The 17,528-nt window shown below is 49.6% G+C and overlaps 4 protein-coding genes across 4 annotated transcripts; 2 read left to right on the plus strand and 2 right to left on the minus strand.

Moving 5' to 3' along the window:
- Window positions 1-212: 212 nt before the first annotated feature.
- On the plus strand, window positions 213-3,737 carry GUITHDRAFT_148417 (hypothetical protein; the record flags this gene model as incomplete). Its single annotated transcript, XM_005819666.1, has 4 exons — window positions 213-275; window positions 429-476; window positions 879-1,559; window positions 1,635-3,737. 4 exons carry the CDS (start codon window positions 213-215, stop codon window positions 3,735-3,737), a joined length of 2,895 nt encoding a protein of 964 aa, XP_005819723.1.
- Window positions 3,738-3,762: 25 nt separating this feature from the next.
- On the minus strand, window positions 3,763-6,753 carry GUITHDRAFT_121098 (hypothetical protein; the record flags this gene model as incomplete). Its single annotated transcript, XM_005819667.1, has 18 exons — window positions 3,763-3,866; window positions 3,912-3,957; window positions 4,124-4,167; window positions 4,300-4,379; window positions 4,428-4,520; window positions 4,574-4,641; window positions 4,770-4,847; window positions 5,212-5,288; window positions 5,337-5,416; window positions 5,471-5,560; window positions 5,616-5,671; window positions 5,722-5,793; window positions 5,844-5,914; window positions 6,002-6,061; window positions 6,105-6,159; window positions 6,367-6,474; window positions 6,536-6,601; window positions 6,673-6,753. The coding sequence occupies 18 exons, from the start codon at window positions 6,751-6,753 to the stop codon at window positions 3,763-3,765; spliced, it is 1,329 nt and encodes a 442-aa protein (XP_005819724.1).
- Window positions 6,754-9,178: 2,425 nt separating this feature from the next.
- Window positions 9,179-11,478, plus strand: GUITHDRAFT_121099 (hypothetical protein; the record flags this gene model as incomplete). Its single annotated transcript, XM_005819668.1, has 15 exons — window positions 9,179-9,223; window positions 9,561-9,623; window positions 9,672-9,734; window positions 9,784-9,855; window positions 9,905-9,953; window positions 9,999-10,063; window positions 10,111-10,278; window positions 10,324-10,365; window positions 10,414-10,481; window positions 10,596-10,679; window positions 10,731-10,785; window positions 10,832-10,897; window positions 10,956-11,033; window positions 11,083-11,280; window positions 11,368-11,478. 15 exons carry the CDS (start codon window positions 9,179-9,181, stop codon window positions 11,476-11,478), a joined length of 1,227 nt encoding a protein of 408 aa, XP_005819725.1.
- Window positions 11,479-11,595: 117 nt separating this feature from the next.
- GUITHDRAFT_166637 (hypothetical protein) lies at window positions 11,596-12,756 on the minus strand. The gene is made up of 2 exons (XM_005819669.1): window positions 12,630-12,756; window positions 11,596-12,469 (listed from the first exon to the last, which is right to left on the minus strand). The coding sequence occupies exons 1-2, from the start codon at window positions 12,736-12,738 to the stop codon at window positions 11,694-11,696; spliced, it is 885 nt and encodes a 294-aa protein (XP_005819726.1). The 5' UTR covers window positions 12,739-12,756; the 3' UTR covers window positions 11,596-11,693.
- Window positions 12,757-17,528: the final 4,772 nt, after the last annotated feature.

A 17,528-nucleotide genomic window follows, 5' to 3' on the forward strand; every position in this document is an offset into this window, starting at 1 on the left:
TGAACTTCCAGGCTGCTGATTTGTAGAGTTTGCACAATCACCGACTCCTCGGACGACTCAGTTCAAAGTCAGTGCTATCCTTCAAGAAAGACTGCTCCCAGCAGATTCCCGGTTCAACATTAGGCTGACCGTTGCAGCCTGATAAAGATCGTCCACCCGGCTACTAGTTCAGCACCGTGACACTGATAGGACAATCATCAGACCGTGGGACCATGATCCATCATGACACACGTGACAGGCTGGCAGTCACTGGTGACTTGGGACTAGTACAGCAGGTACAGCCACTGTAGCCTGATAGCGGGCCGAACTTCGGAAGCCGCCATGATGCAGCCAGTGGTGACTGCGGCAGTGCAGCAGGATGATGAAAATCGTTGCTTGATGAAAAAACAATTGACTCTTTTTTAAGGCGCATGTTTGCCGGGTGACAGGTTCAAGTTGACCGTAACCGTGGCAGTGCGACTCGAGTCTCAGTCCCGGTCCGTCGGACCACCGCGCTAGCCTCACACGGCGGCAGTGACTCAGGCCCAGCCCGGCCGCCCCCGGCCGCCCGGTGCCCGGCGATGATCATCGGGCGCAGCCGGCGGCTCGGAGCCCGTTACTAGCCTACGACTCCGACGATCAGTGATTCCGAGTCGGACTCCGAGTCAAAGTAACTGTAACCCTGCCGGGCCGCCGGGACCGTGTCCGATACCGGCGGTATCGGACACGGAGAAGGTTACAGGGATGCCACCCCTGACAAGGTTCAGTCTCTGCTCAGTTCAAGTTCAATCACGGTCTACTGTCAACGGCTCCGACTCACTGACTCAGCGCATGTCGCAGAAGATGCTGGAAATTCAGACTCGATGGGCACTGAGTAGTCTGGAGAAGACTTGAAGCAGGTTCAGACTTGCGCACACGGCAAGAGGCAGCAGGGCAATGACGTGGGGGCTCGAGACCAACTCTCCTCCTTCTCGCAGGCACAGGGGCCTCCAGGGGTCGTGAACCTCAAGGAAGTTATGAAGGCGATGAGCAACGACAGGAACGACGTGACGGCATGTCAGGATGCGTTACATGAGCTCTGCAGACTAGCAAAGATGCCGATCAACGTGAAGGCGATCCGAAGCGAGGGAGGGACCCACGCAGTGCTGGAGGTGACGCTTGCGCATGATGACTCGGAGATACTAGGAGGAGGGCTCGCGCTTCTCAACACCATCGGGTGGGACAAGCAGCAGCGAGCAACAGACAAGGTCAAGGCAGTGCTGGGTGCCATGCAGAAGCACAGGAATGATGTGAAGATACAGAGAGCAGGCCTCGAGGCCTTGTGGCAGTTGCTGGGGCCGTCGGAGAGGAATGTACGTAAAGAGCAGAGATTGCACTGGAGACTCGAGACATGGCTGGATCATGTATTGCACCATACAGGGTCGTGGAGATTGCGGAGAGCAGAAGCAGAGCTGCTTGAAAAGATCGTGAGAGATGACGAGATACGGAAGGAGATTGGTGCTACAGCAGGGGCAAAGACTGTAGTCGAGGCCATGATGGAACACAAGAACGATGCAATCGTGCAGCGATGTGGGACAGAGGTTCTGGGAAGGATCTCACAAGAGGATCAAGGGTGGAAGCTCTACTGAGCTCTACTGAGCTGCCTCGCGACGAAGGCGAGAAACCGAGCAGAGGGAGGAGTAGAGGCGTTGTTTGGAGCCATGCGCGAGTATATAGGAGAGGTGAAGGTGCAGAAAGCCGCGTTGACGTTGTTTGAACGGCTTTCACTCGACGAATCCGGATTGTTTGGGCGTACGATAAGACTAGCAGGCGAAGTTGAAGCAACTCTTGAAGCCATGAAGGAACACGTGGATTCACTAGATGTACAGCAAAGTGGACTGAAGATACTCGAATGTTTCTCTAAGGATGAGGACGGGCTGAGAGAAATCTTGAGCGCGGGAGGCGCCAAGATCTTGACCTCGTCCTTGCAAGCGATGGAAAAGGACGATGAGTGGATGCGGGCAACAAGAGTGAAGCTGCTCGACACCTTGTCGCTGCATGAGGAGGGGCTAAGACAGATGCGGGCAAACGAGCTGATAAAGGTGGTTGAAAGCCGTAACTGCCATTTGAAAGGTGATTCGTATGAGCAAATATTCTTGATTCTTTGCCGTCTTGCTTCATACAAGTCACTCTCGACAGGAATTCCAGAGATGATCTTGAAAGCCATGCGGACCCACAAGAACTGCGCAATGGTGCAGCGATTAGGCCTTGGAATGCTCTATAAAAATTCAGCATCCCTTGAGATGAAGAAGAAAATCTTTGAAGCAGGAGGATTAGAGGTGGTGATGAAAGCCCTTCGAAGGTTCGCTACCTTGAATGTGCAATTCATTGGGATTCGTGTGCTCAGTGAAATACTTGAGTTGAAGGAGGCGCAGAACAAGTTCATGGCAGCTGGAGGGATCGAAGCTGTGCTGAAGTCAGTGAGAGAGAGATGGAACTTATATTATAGTCTTGTCTTACTCTTGAGGCTCGTGCAAGATCAGGAGGGGCGAAGAAAGTTCCACGAAGCAGGAGGGAGGGAGGTGGTTATATCAAGCATGAGTGACGACGAAGAGCGAAACGCCTTGGTCATCCTTAGCTGCGTGGCGACTCGGAAGAAAAATCGACCTCAGGGAGCGTGCAAGAAGGTGTGCGAGAGGTTCTTTATGTCGCCTCATAAAACCGACGGGTATACCGGGGCTCAGATTGTTCAAATCGTGCTAGGAGCCATGCGAGAGCATCGAAGAAACGGGCGAGTGCAGTTAGCAGGGCTCAGGTTCCTTGGACATGAGCTGCATATTAACAAGAGTTGGGTGGCGGTGATCAGGCAAGCAAAGCTGAGTGTGATGCGAGTAATGCGAGAGCACAAATGCAATCTTGATGTACAGAAGGAAAGTATGGGCATTCTAGTGAAGCTCTCAGAGGGTGCGAAGAAAGAGGAGGAGGAGGAGAAGGATGACCACGACGACGACAAGGAGGAGGAGAAGGAGGAGGAGGAGGAGGAGGAGGACTCCAAGAAGGAGGAGGAGGAGGAGGACAAGGAGGAGGAGGAGGAGGAGGAGGAGGAGGAGGAGGAGGAGGAGGAGGAGGAGGAGGAGGAGGAGGAGGAGGAGGAGGAGGAGGAGGAGGAGGAGGAGGAGGAGGGGCAGACAAATAATAGGGCACAAGAAGAGATCGAGATGGCTTTGGCGCTATTGAAGACTGAGGACCTGGTGCTGCCGATCCGGGCCTTTGAGCTCTTGACAAACATTGCAACGGACGAGGAGGGGAGGAGGGAGATCAAGGCGGCTGGCGGAGTCGAGGCGGTGCTGTCAACTCTGACGGCAGGTCCGACCGTTAAGATTTTAGCGAGTTGTATCCTACTTCTCGCTGCCCTCGCGACAGACGAGAAGAATCGTCCAAGGAAAGGAAGACAAGCACAGCAGCTGATGAAAGCCGCAGCTGCAGTGATGCTGGAGTATCGAGACGACCCCAATGTGCAGGAGGCAGCGCTAACCCTGATCTACCGAAAATATGGGGATGAAATGTTCGGCATAGGGATTGAGGCAGACACAATCCCTGCAGTCGTTGCGACTTTGAAGAGGTTCCCCGTAGCTACCGACATGCCCCACCATCCTCTTGAACTCTCCATCCCTCGCAAGCAGCTCGCGAGGACTCCCGTACTCGACGACCTGCTGGCACGTTTCAGATTCCCAAGGAATGGGAGAGAAGGAACGGGCCTGCCCCTTGTTCAGGACTAGGATGCAATCCTAACATGAGGAAGTGTTAGAAGGAGAGCAATGGCGATAGTTGTCGCACCGCAGACAAGACAGTCTCCAGTCTGTGAGCTATCTTGAGGACCGTTCGTCCCTTGGAGGCCTCCTGAAGCGCTGGAATCAAGTTAGAGGAAGCGGGTGGGTGGGAGGGAGCGGCACCTTGTTGAATCAGAAATTCACTCTCGTGGTCGAGAGAGCTTGTGGCCTTTGATGATGAGATGAGAAGGAGAAGAGGAGAAGAGGGAGAGGTTGATGGCAGAGGGAGAGGAGGGAAGCACAGGAGCAGGTGCAGGAGCAGGAGTAGGGAATATGCGGGAGGGATAGAGGAGGAGGAAGTGGTGGTCGAGAGGTGGAGACGGGAAGGGGAGGACCTCATCGAGGATAAGAATCTTCGGATCTTTGATCAGTGCGCGAGCTAGCAACAGAGTCAGACTGCTTTCAAACGTTTCTCTCTATCCTAGATTCTTTTCCTCCATTAACTTCTTCGTAAACTTTCTATTTCCTCTACCATACATCCCTTCCTCTCCCCACTGCCTCCCAAACTCACCGATGGCAATTCGTTGCTTCTGCCCTCCACTGATTTGAATCCCACGATCCCCGACGAGAGTCTCGTAGCCATGAGGAAAACTATTTGAACCTTCTAAGACCTCGGACGAAACTTTTCCTGTCTCTCACCGACTGACAAAGTCGTCGACATGCGCAGCTTTTGCGACAGCTACCACCTCCTCGTCCGTTGCCGCCATCTTCCCGTACCTGGCAGATTCTGATCTAAGAAGGAAGGCAAGCACATGTAGCAGAACTTGATGTTTTCAGCGATGGACCCACTTAGCAGAGCTGCATCCTGTATTGATTGTGAGCTTGCTCGGAAACCGCCACACCCACAGGGAACCTGCGGCACAACTCCAACGATCGTTCGCAAGGCGACAGGAGACATTCTACTGATGTCCATCCCATCGATGAGAATTTTTCCGCTCTGTCTCGCTCTCTTACACAAACTCGAGACTCTCGCAGCCATACCTGAGGGTCGTACAAGCGAGTCAGGAGGACACCTAAAGTACTCTTGCCGCTTCCCGAGCTACCGACGACTCCGACGACCTGCCAGTCAGTCACGACAACATGAGAGGGTGTAATGGTGAAGATGGCGAGTTGCCTGGCCGGCCCCGACAGAAAGTGAGATGTTGTTCAGTATCTTGACATCGCGGCTGATCACGAAAACTTTCAGTCGTGCAAAGTTCGGGTTTAACGCACGCGTACCTGGGGTAGCTGAAGCTTACATTCTGAAACTCAACTTGCCCCCTTATGCTCGATATGTTTACATCTTCCCGATAGAACGTCACAGAAGTTACACATAACACTTGCAAGCAACCATCATGTTTCGCTGAAGCCGGGGCCTGATTGTCAATGATCTTGCAACATCATCTTTCAAAGAAGAGTTCTTCTAGCAACAGCAACCAATCACCTCAAAGATCCTTTTGGCTGCCCCATCCGCCCTCATGAAATCTGCATAAACTGTCCCCAACCCTCCGAAATTGAATCCTGTCAAGACGAAGTTTATGAGAAACAACAGCAGATTTGAGAGCAAACCCGTGAAGATCGAGTATAGCAGGAACGACGTCAAAGCTCCTGCTGTCATGTGGCTGGACAGGACAAGGTGCCCGCCATATCTGTGTGTACACTTTCTCATAACAAGAGGGGAAAGCAAAGATTGCTCTTGTCACCCGAGAACTGCTGCCAAAGAAATGTTCGAGGCGATGTGAATCGACGATCCCATGAGCGAGTTTGCTATTCCTACACTAATCGATTGATCCCTGCAAAAACATTGCTGGAGGTAAATGCAAATCAAAGTTCGAACGGTAAAAGCACCTTGACAAATCGACCAACTCCTTGTATTTGTCAGTTTCATAATCCTCTCTAACAAACTGAAAAAACAGGCATCACAATAATCGCATCGCGTGAGGGATACCTAAACCTGCCGTACAAGTCTGATATTCGAAAAAACTTCCTCTGCTTTTGCAATCGAAAGTGCCAGCGTGTCTTGAACCTGAGAGATGAACGTGTTCTAAGAGGAAAATTCTACATATTTCTGATCACCTCAGATTGTTTCTTCTTCATGAAGCGGCCGATAGCAACAGCAAAGATTGCACCGCAAGGCAGAACCTGATCTGCAAGATGAGAACAGCAACAGCCTTGATTATGATGCACCAGTAGTGAAACAAAGGCCAGTTGTGGGGAAGTGTAAATCATCATACCGACTGAACCAATGGCCATTCCTGAGGACATTGTTGGAACCACGATACAAGTCAAGAATACTTTGAGCGCAGATAGATAAGGCGTGTTCTTTCACCTCCAGACCGCAAAAGGTTGGTGATGTTGCTGGTGATTGCTTTCTGGACAATCTGGACATCTCCTGATAGTCTTCAGAGCAAAAACATCCATCAAATCTTCTTGGAATCGTGACAGTGTATTCAGACCTCCCAATAAGTTCTCCAGTACTTCTGGTATCAAAGAAGGAAGTATCGTGCCGCATCATTGCAGCAAATGTCTCCGTGCGCAATCTGACAAATTCCCGTCTTTGACATCTGACGAGGATCACGCAAGAAAAAGTGCAGCTCACCTGGCAGCAAACCTCTCCCCCGATATTGACATCAAACTGTCTCTGATCGACATGAATATTCCCTGGTTGCAGCACGTCATCTACCAACAGCACTGCATTATGAGCCACCTGGATGAAGAAAAGTCCAAACAATGCTCCCGCAACCAAGAGCGGGCTGACCTGATCTCACTATGAGCAACTGGATGACAACGACACAGCATACGGATGAGTTGGCGTTGGTGGAAATGTCAATCAGCTGCGTGGGACGCGAGCGAAAGTAGTGAAGTTAAGGAAGGATAAGTTGCCAACATTCAGTAGATCTCGTACCTGACCAACTGCAGAGGGAAAGAAGAGAGTGATGGGAGTAGTCAAGAGCAATGTTGAGAGCGCGAGCGAAATCGTTTTCATCTCAGGGCCTAGAAACTGTCAGAAAGATCAAAAGAGAAATATGCACAAACCTAAATACTGAGATAGTCGACGCATGAAGCCTGACGGTTTTCCAAACCCTGTTGCTATCTTTGGACTGTTTGTTCTCACAGAAGTTATAGAGCTCAATGTAGATCTTAAAGCTTCTTTGATGATTGATAGAGTGTTTTGGTAGATGTAAGTCAGCTCCTGCTGTTCTCCGTGACGTCGATCTGGACCGACCGATAATTGACGACGGCAATGGAATGTAGAGGCAGACTGATGCGGCAGAATGGGGGTTGAATACCTCACCCTGGTTCTAACACAGATACTGAAAGCGCCAATGGAATTGGCAATGAAGGCCTTTGGTGGGTTCCAGGTCGAGCAAGGGGTCTGTAATGGCATAGCATACAATCGAAATATTGATGGGAAGCGACCTTTTCTAGTGAATGAACCCACTAGAGAGAAAGCACACGGTTTCATAGCGTTATGCATCTGCGATTCAGATTGAAATCCTCAACTTTTCCTCTTCTGTTCCTATCTCCAATGCAAGATGATATGACTGTCTTCGTAGTATCAAGACTGTTTACAGCACTCCTCCTCCTCCTCCTCCTCCTCCTCCTCCAACTGTTCTCCCTGGGCTCTGCATTGATCCCTCCTCCCCACTCATGGAGGCGCACTACCCACCCCTGAATTGTTGCATTTGAATATGATGGAACCAGGGGTACTGGTAGAGATTTCAAGACCTTCATCACCACCTACCCTATACTTACATATTCCACGAAGGGGTAGGGGTAGTCTAAACAATGGTAGTAATTTTACTTATTGCGGACTGATAACCCCTACCCATCATTTCAATTTGAAGTGGGAGGGTGGGGTGATCGAGTTGTTTTGGCGGGAGTAGAAGCCACAAACTTTTCGACGCATGGCTTGTGCAGCAGGGCGCGACAAATGGCATGCAAGAGAAGAGGACTGCAAAGTCACATGCAAGACTGAACAATGCGGGATAGGATTTGTTTGATACAAGAAGCATATTTCTTCTTAATTGTTTTCAGGTAAAAGTATCTGCTCTTTCGAGATTTTTTAAGTGTAACAAACAAAAACGTGCGGAGCAAGGAAGACATTCAATGCATGTGCTTGACGCAAGTTGGAATTGCTAGTAAACCAAAGATGTGATGATGATCTAGAATGCTTCTAGCTCAGGGTTCTTATACTTGTTTCTTTGGAGCCTGGACAGAAAATGCAATGCAATTATCCCTCCTGCCGTTCGGATATGACTGGAACGGAATTCTTGATCACCTCATGCGGTACGAAATTCCAAATGTTCCGATACAAGATCTTGTAATGATTGTGTGTGCGTGGGTTTAGGACATGCTTTTTGTTCAACATGCTCCGATGCGATATTACGCAATGCAAGATGCACTTTTTGTGAATGTTCCTTATCCAATGAAGACGTATCGACATGCGTTCCAAATATCCGAGGACAGAACTCTATGGCACTTTGCGGGTGGGAAATGTGTTATATTCTCTTTCAAAGTTGAGAGATGATTTTAGCTATGATCCCTCAACCATTCTTGCATTGAGTGCAAGGTTTTGCTTTGTCAAACTTGATTTAAGAGGAATTGAAGTTTATTCAGAGCTCTACAATTTTGGGATGACCAATCTTCATTGCGCATCCAAGCAGAGCATGAAAAATTTGATGACCTTGGCAAAAAATATCAGAAGCTCAAAGCTACTATGACAGAAATGCATGCAAAACAGGTGACAGTAGATGTACAAGCAGTACGAGCTCTGCAAACTAACAGTTGATTAAGGTCTCTGCCGTGAATATATTGCAAGCAAAGATCAAAGCTCTGGAAAAGGAACTGGAGGTAGAAAAGAATTCAAATATCGGACTGCATACGAAGTTGCAACATGAAGCGAGACAAAAGAGAAGGTTAGAAGACGAGTGCGCCCTTCTGGACCAAAGGAGATGGATGCGACACAATTTCGTTGGTAAACTCACATCATCCTCATCGTTCTGATCATCACTGTTATCCCTCGTATTCTTGCAATCTTAATCATTGTTGTCAAAGTGATCTTTTCAAATGATTTTTTATTTCAGCCACAGCCCTCCGACCAAAGGCAATTGAAGCTGGCAAACCTACAATGATGACCAACAACACCAGTGACAACATGCAAGGGCAGGGAAACCCCGTTCGATCATTCAGGCCCAACTAGTCACAGGAGCGAACTCAGCAGGAGGAGCAGGAGGAGCAGGAGGAGCAGGAGGATAGCATGCTGAGCGTGTTTAGATAACAATCTTCAGTCTGTGTTCTATTCACCAGCCCGATCTGAATTCACCTCCACCCTACCCCCTCAATTGACCCACATGACCCCACCCTTGCATACGCTCACCTTCTCCCCTCCATTGGCGTCTCCGACGGGCATGCGCAGCTTCAGCAATGCCGAGTACGAGGAGGCGAAGCGGCGGGTGAGGCGACAAACACAAGGCCCTCCTCCTACCAGCCATGCAGGAGCTCTTGATAGAGCCGGTACCAGCTTCGAGCCTCGCTCCTCTCCTCCTTCCTTGCTGTTCTCTTTGGTACCACCATCGGTTACGAACACCTCATCTGCCATCCTTTCCTCGTCCTCCTCCTCATCATCTTCTCCGCCCTTGAATGCTTCTTCGCCTTATTACCTTTTCTTCTTCTTGACCTTCTCGAATCCTCACGTCGCGGCTGCCTGCCCTTACCTCGCCCTGTCCCAACTTCACTCCCTCGTCTGCTGTCGCAGTTTCTTCCTCCCGTGGTTCTGCTCTGCCTGAAAAGGTTTCAGGGACGCCCAAGGCAGAGCTGTATGATTTTGTGTTGGTGCTGCAAGCTCAAGTGAAGGTAGAGAGGAGACTTTGTTCTGACTTCATTCGTAACCATCAACCACAGGAGCTTCATGAAAACATCATGACAAGACTTTCGTCTCATACTCAGACTCAATCCTTGTTCAATGTATCTTTCTTCTGCACTGCTTCCCCTCACGATAACAAGCTGCTGACAGGCTGACTTCAAAGAGATTCAACTCCACATTGACAGGCTGATCATCAACCAGCAAACACAGCAGGAGAAGCATGTAGAGATCTCTTGCATGACGAGCTCAACTCATGAGTGTCTGATTTCAGGAGCGGGAGATTTCAAAGTTGGAAGCAGAAAAGCAGAGCATTCTCGATGGTTTTATCTGAAGAAAGTTCTGCCGCTAGTGTGATGAGCTCTCAGATCTGAAACGTGAACATGTTGAAAACTTGAAGACTATGCAACTTGGGCACATGAAGCAAGTCCAGGTGCTGAGGGTGTGCGATTTTTTGGTTTCTTTGAGAGAAAAGTGCAGGATATGCTGGAAAAGGAAGAGGAGGAAAGGAAGCAGTGGGAAGAAAAGCTGCGCGGTGAGAAGGAGTCGTCGCAAGAAAACTTGATCGAGTTAGAGAAGCGGTTGCGAGCGATTCATGAGAACGAGATGGACGATATGGAGCAGAGGCACGAGCAACGACTGGAAGATGTAGGTGCGTTGTAACATGGCGGTCTGATGACGAGAATGTATCAGTTGAAGGAAAAGCTGCTGAAGGAGCATGAGGAGGACAAGCAGGTGATGGTTGGTTGCTCAGCCTCCTTGTGCTCATGCCGTCCGTACTAGAATGCTCTGAAAAGACTCGAAGTTGAACTTGAACAAGACTTTGAAGCTCGATTGGAAGCAAACAGAAGGTTTGGATGTAGAACTTGATCTCTCACTCTCCAATAGTTCAATCTTCATACAATTGCTGCGGCGGATTGTTGCTCTTTGCCTTCAAAGATGCTCATTTTTGACTTGAGCTTCAGCAAACTCGAGGAGGAGCATCAGAAGAAGTTGATGCATCTGCGATCAGAACTCAGCCAGGCCATGAAGGAGCTCAACGACGCCAAGTATGCTTCGTGCATGACAAGTGCCGTAATGTGGCATGACCACTGGCTCAGGTCAAGGCTAACGCAGGAAGTCAACTCAAGAGCCCAACAGATGGCGGAGGATGAAGTTAGGATGGAGAAGCCGCGTTGGTTGCAACCTGATCCTCTCGCAGATCAACCGGCTCAATGACGAGCACAACTCCTTCCTCGTCTCCCACAGACGGTTCAGCCGCCTTGAGGTCGGCTGCTTGCATGTCAACCCCCCCCCTACCCTTCCGTGCTGATGCAACACAACAGAGAAAGGAGATCAAAGAGCTCGTGAACAAAGTGGACGCCCACCAGCTCCAGCTCGACGTCGTGTGCGAGAGAGTGCGGGTATTCTACTCCATGTCTTCCTCCATTTCCGTCATCCTCACACTCTCAGGATATGGTGGGAAGGCACAGTCAGCAAGTTTCGACCATCAAGGTGATGGTGGAACAGTTGAGTGTAGCAGAGAGTGAGGGCGGGAAGCAGGACGAGTCTCGGCGACTGATGGAGGGGGTCAAGCAAGCTTATCTAGAAGAGCTGCGCATGTTCAACCAACGCATGCGGCAAGTGATGGAGGCCAAGGAGACCAAGGAGGTGAGTGGGAGGAGAAGGGAGGAGAGAAATAGGGGAGCGGAGGGGAGCGGAGGGGAGCGGAGGGGAGCAGCTGACCTGGAGGTTTAGAAGCGACTGCGAGGGCAGCTCAACGACTACAAGCAGCGGCTGCACGAGACAGAGACGATTCTAGCGCGGCAATACCGCGAGATGGAGAGTTTCAGTGTCGAATTGCTATGACGCATTCAAACCAGAAATTGATCTTGTACATTAAATCATGTTCTTGTCTTGTTGTACACACAGTGCGCAAAGGTGAAATGCTCCCAGCATCCACATCATCGGTCTTTTGCATTAAATCATGTTTTTGTATTTTTTTTACAAAATAGAGAGGAAAAATGTACAGTTTGCAACAGCCACTCATCAAAACTCTGGGCTACAACGTACCGAGCAGATTCTTATGTGCTCATGGCCAAGGAGATGCCGAAGTGACGGTCATCAACGTTGTTGGTGTCAACCTGGAAGCCAGCGTTGAGCACGCTGCCCTTGTCGACCTCACGCTTGTATCCAAGGTTGAGGATGCCGTCGGAGTTGATCTTGCCCTTGACTGAGGATCCAGCGTCCACCTTGTACGAGGCACCGAGGGCAAACTTGTTGCCGTTGGTGGAGAAGGTTCCGGCCACATCGAGGTCTGAGTTGATTGACTGGGTGTAGGTTGCCTGCACATCGTCGCCCTTGAGGCCATTGACAACGGCGCTGGCCTTGAAGTTTCCTCCGTTGTAGGTGGCAGCGATGGTGGGATCTCCGAGGGTTCCCGCAGAGGAGTCGTAGGTGGCAAACCCTCCAACCTGGACGTCTCCAGCCTGGAACACGGCACCGGCCTCCAAGTTCTTGCCCTCTACACGAGCGTTGCAGGTGAGGTCTCCCTTGCTGTACTCAGCAGCGACGCTGGGAGCCGGCATGTCCTTGATAGAAGATCCTCCCTTGAGGGATCCTCCCAGGGTGAGTTTCACGCCAGAAACGTCGGCCTTAGCCTCTCCCTTGATAGTGCCAGATCCATCAAGATTTGCCTCGATGTCAACACCCTGGTAGCTGGTGGTGGCCTTGAAGGTGCTTGAGATCTTGTCAGCAGCGTTCCTGAGGAAGGTAGTCTTGAGGCCGATTCCTCCATTGAGTCCGGACTTGGAAGTGATCTCGAGCTTGTTGTCGGTGGAGTAGCCAGAGTCCAAGACGGCTGCGCGTTTTATGTCAGGCAACACGACACACATAGCAAGAGAAAGTGAGAAACATCGCATTTCACATGGAGGAGCTGAGGATTTTCGGGGGAGGACATTCAGGACAAACTTCGGAAAGGATCCGCGGACAAAGCTGGGGGACAGATCAAGAGGACCAACCTGGAGCCTTGACAAGGTCCTTCCAGACAGGAGGAGCTCCTCCTCGAAGGCGGAGCTGGGATGCGGAGCAAGCGGCGGCGGCGCAGAGGAGGAGGATGGATCGGCGCATGGCAGTGGGGCGACAGAGGATGCGAGTGAGGGCGGGCGGAAAGAAAAGGGGGGCCGAGGGAGGACCAAAAGGGGGTGGGGTATGACCCATGACCCTACTATTTGACAGAGATTCTTTGTGAAAGTACGGGGTATGGATAGGGAGAGGTACAGTGCATGAGACCTTGAGGGGTATTTGGGATCGATTCTTTCGACGGGTGGGGTGATATGACCCACCTGTGAAATACCGCAATAGGTGACTAGAATGTAGGGGTTCTGAACAGTGTTTCCTCTGCAATTCTTGTTTTTCAGGGGGTGGGGTGAGCGATTGGGGCTGGAGTGGAAGGAGGTCGAGGATAGGTGGTGAAAAATGAGGGGTAGTGTAAGAGAGTGGTAGGTGGTATAAGCATTGGTGTGGTGTATTGGTTCTCGGGGTGGGTAATGTATAGAGAAATAACCGGGTAGTCTAATTGAAACTTATAAACTCAGGGGTTCAAAATGATTGGAATTTTCCTGACCTGGGTGGGTAGTGACTTATACGGTCAATGAATAGGTGGGGTAGTCTGAGGTACAAAGAGGGAGGGGGGCGGATTAAAAAGAAAAGATCCTCAGGGATTGACAGGGGTGGGTGGGGTGGTGGGATTTCAGTAGGAAAGGGGGTGCTTTTACCGAGGTCTTTTCAGGACGGGCTGTTTTTCCAACAAAATCAAGGGTAGGGGTAGGTCCTACAGCGGGGGCTCTATTGGTATCCAGGTCCAACTGGAGGGGGTACTAAAATTGACTAAAAAAATATTACAAGGGGTACTGTTGAGGCAGAGGTATTGGGTGGGTTACAGGTAGGAGTACGGGTACAGAGGAGTGTATATGGAGGGGTGGTGATGCCTTGAAGGGGCCTGTGCTAGTAGAAGTGCCGTTACCCCTGGCTGTGTTTGGTGCTTATGGAGGGTGGGGTAATAAAGCTAGAAGTGACCTGGGTAGGGTACTTAAATGAGGGGTCATGGGTAGCAATTCGCTAGCCTGGGGAGAGCAGGTACCATAGAGAGATGATTATCCAATTCACATAATGATAAATATGCCCAGCCTATCTGTGTAATAGCGAATAGCTGAAGGTACCATGGGGAGGAGAGATGGAAATAAGGGGTGGGTGATGGATACTGTACGGGTGGTTGGTCGAGATGCGGTGGGCTCTAAAAAAATAATCTTTGACATGGCCTCAAAAAAGAAAAATAACCCGGTCCACTACCTCTGGATTGCTGTGAAAACCTGGGGTGGATCTGATTAGACACCCGTCAACATTCAATGGACCTCATTGCCCTTGGATTGATCACCCCTACCTACTGATTGCTAACCCCTTCTACCTCCACTCCATGGGGTAGGTATAAATATAAAATCAATTTTCGCAGAGGTCCTAGAAGGTGGGTCGCTTCTCTATATCCTCCTAGAAAACACCCGGCAAGATAGCACCTATCCGGACTGCACCCACCCCTCAAGTACCAAGGAGCCGGTTGAATACAGGGGGGTGGGGTCCAATTCCTTTGCGGCCGGCCTCGGGGGTAGCAATAGGAGATACTAGAGAGATAGGGGGCCAAGGGACCGAAAAGAAGAGCTTTCCGATGATAGCTGGTCGTATTTGCACGAAACGACTTGATTTCACATTTTTCTTGTTACGGGTAAGGAATAACAAGTTCGCCTCAAATATATCACAATAAATATCAAAGGACAGCAACATTGGTGTGCAGTTCTTTGTTGGGAGGAGCGACCACTTCTCTCAGGCGGGCACTTCAACAAAAGAGTGCGATTCGATCCGGGGAGTCTATGGACCCCCTCTACTGTCTTAGTGCCCTCGGGTTCTAAAAAAGGTTGGGGTGATATACACCTTGACCAGCCGCCGAGTTACTCGTTCAAGACCCCTGCTGATATATATACCACTATGCCTCCAATTGTCCTGACCATTTGCTCCTCATCCTGCTCTCTTTCTCCCCTCAACCCGCAACCCCCCCCCGTCTCCCCCTCTCCTCTCCCCTTCCCGCCTCTCTTCAATAAACAGCAGGTTACCATTTTTATCCCTCGTATTCCACATCTTGCGTGCCTACATGCATACCCTCTTCACCCATGAACCGGCGTTGAATTCGTGTTTCGTCATTGCCTCCCTGCGACTGGAAAGCGGAAGATGTCATGCAGCGAGTAAGGCTGGGCTCAAGATCGCGAGCACATCTCGAGCTTCTATTCGATATCCAATGTTCCAATCATATGCTCACATCGCCTATCAGCATCTTGTGTATCAATTTGATTAGTTGATGACGGTAGAAATTGTTTCTGCACATTGACCCGGCAATCGGCTTGATGATTACAATCATGTTTGTCAGACAGAATCATGGGTTTGTACCATTTTTGATCAGATACTTTTATCAATTTCACTGTTCATGGTGCAAGATACCAACATACTCAGAGCTCGGGAGTCCATAGGTGACAGACTCGTTTGACCCTCCCAATAGCTTCTTGCTCTGGTGGCGCACATGTAATGATGGATGTCTTGAATCAATACTGAATAGAATGGGCTGGAGCAACAAGAATGAGCGAATGAGCGACTTTGTGGAGGGAAGGGATCGAAAACCACAGGGTGCCGTACAAGAGGACAGGGCAAATGGTCAGGACAATTGGAGGCATAGTGGTATATATACCAGCAGGGGGCCTGAACGAGTAACTCGGCGGCTGGTCAAGGTGTATATCACCCCAACCTTTTTTAGAACCCGAGGGCACTAACAGATTGTAGAGGGGGTCCATAGACTCCCCGGATCGATTCTCATTTATTTTCCCCCTCTCATGCATGCTGTGCACTGATATGATGTTCAGAACTCTAGAGTGTTGTAGACAGTAGCAGCTTCGCATGCAGCGAGTAGCAATACTCTGTAACACGATTGTTCTTGGTCAAGGCATCAACAGAAGGTACGCATTTCATTAAGCATGATCTATGACTCTGCAAATGCGCTGGAAAGTTGCATGCAGATCTATTGTGACACGAAGTAAACTCAGCATGATGATGTGACGCAGAAAAGCTCACTCCATACAGGTTGTCAACTCTCACGATGTAAGGATATGAAGTCAAGCTATGTATGCAACATTGAGATACGTTGCTTCAGATGTGATCCACTGTCATGAATTCATTCAAATCGTCTTTTCTCCACATGTTGAGCACCAACAGCAAGTAGTCGATACACTTAGATCATCCCTACATAATTTTCTTTTGTCGTGAAACTTATTCCGCAGTCGATATCGTCACGAGCATGTAATATCTTACATGTGTTCATTGTTCTGCTAGGAAGGAAGGTGCCAAGCAAAAAAAGTGCTGTGTTGCTTGTTCATGTTGATGCACGAAGCTTACCTGATACACAAACATGAGAAGGTCAATCTTCACTTGATCTCAGCTCACTGGATCCGTGATGGAACTGTTAGCGGCAATCTGTTTTGAGAAAAAGATTGCCGCTAACAGTTTGCGCATCTTCAAGAATGTTGTTCAAGCTGGAATTCGGGTTCTAAACAATCTAGACAATATAACGTCTGTCATCAACCTGTATGTGGAGTAGCAATGCCAACCTGAGTGCATCACCACATGTAATATGTGCAAGTGCAGCGTTGAAAAGGGCACAGCTTTGGGCATCCTGATCCATGCACGATGACTGCTCGCCGGGAAGCAGGATCTGTCACTAAAGTATCCAGTCCCCTTCATCCGAGAAAATTTCAAAAGGCTCGCATTTGCAAGTGATCAACGTGGCACATGACAATTCTTGCTTGGAATCATTTTCTTTTCCTATCATGGCAAACTTGATGATCTGTTACACAGCATCATCTACATCATACAGAATCCGACATCAATAACGCGTCCATGATCGGACGGTCGGACGTAGATCGGACCGGTAGGCTAATCATAAGTTTAGTAGTATCACGGTCCAGTGTTCACAACGAAAACACAGTGATCAGAACATTGAAAAGTTTGTCTGGAGCGTGCTGTTCTGCAAGCCTTGCGGCGCAGGGAGTGCGGCAAACATAAATGAGAGGGGGAAAATAAATGAGAATCGATCCGGGGAGTCTATGGACCCCCTCTACAATCTGTTAGTGCCCTCGGGTTCTAAAAAAGGTTGGGGTGATATACACCTTGACCAGCCGCCGAGTTACTCGTTCAGGCCCCCTGCTGGTATATATACCACTATGCCTCCAATTGTCCTGACCATTTGCCCTGTCCTCTTGTACGGCACCCTGTGGTTTTCGATCCCTTCCCTCCACAAAGTCGCTCATTCGCTCATTCTTGTTGCTCCAGCCCATTCTATTCAGTATTGATTCAAGACATCCATCATTACATGTGCGCCACCAGAGCAAGAAGCTATTGGGAGGGTCAAACGAGTCTGTCACCTATGGACTCCCGAGCTCTGAGTATGTTGGTATCTTGCACCATGAACAGTGAAATTGATAAAAGTATCTGATCAAAAATGGTACAAACCCATGATTCTGTCTGACAAACATGATTGTAATCATCAAGCCGATTGCCGGGTCAATGTGCAGAAACAATTTCTACCGTCATCAACTAATCAAATTGATACACAAGATGCTGATAGGCGATGTGAGCATATGATTGGAACATTGGATATCGAATAGAAGCTCGAGATGTGCTCGCGATCTTGAGCCCAGCCTTACTCGCTGCATGACATCTTCCGCTTTCCAGTCGCAGGGAGGCAATGACGAAACACGAATTCAACGCCGGTTCATGGGTGAAGAGGGTATGCATTCGCTAGCCATTCTAGAAGGAGCGTGCCGTTC

Source organism: Guillardia theta, assembly GCF_000315625.1.
Source record: "Guillardia theta CCMP2712 unplaced genomic scaffold GUITHscaffold_212, whole genome shotgun sequence".
In the NCBI taxonomy this organism is placed as follows: Eukaryota; class Cryptophyceae; order Pyrenomonadales; family Geminigeraceae; genus Guillardia; species Guillardia theta.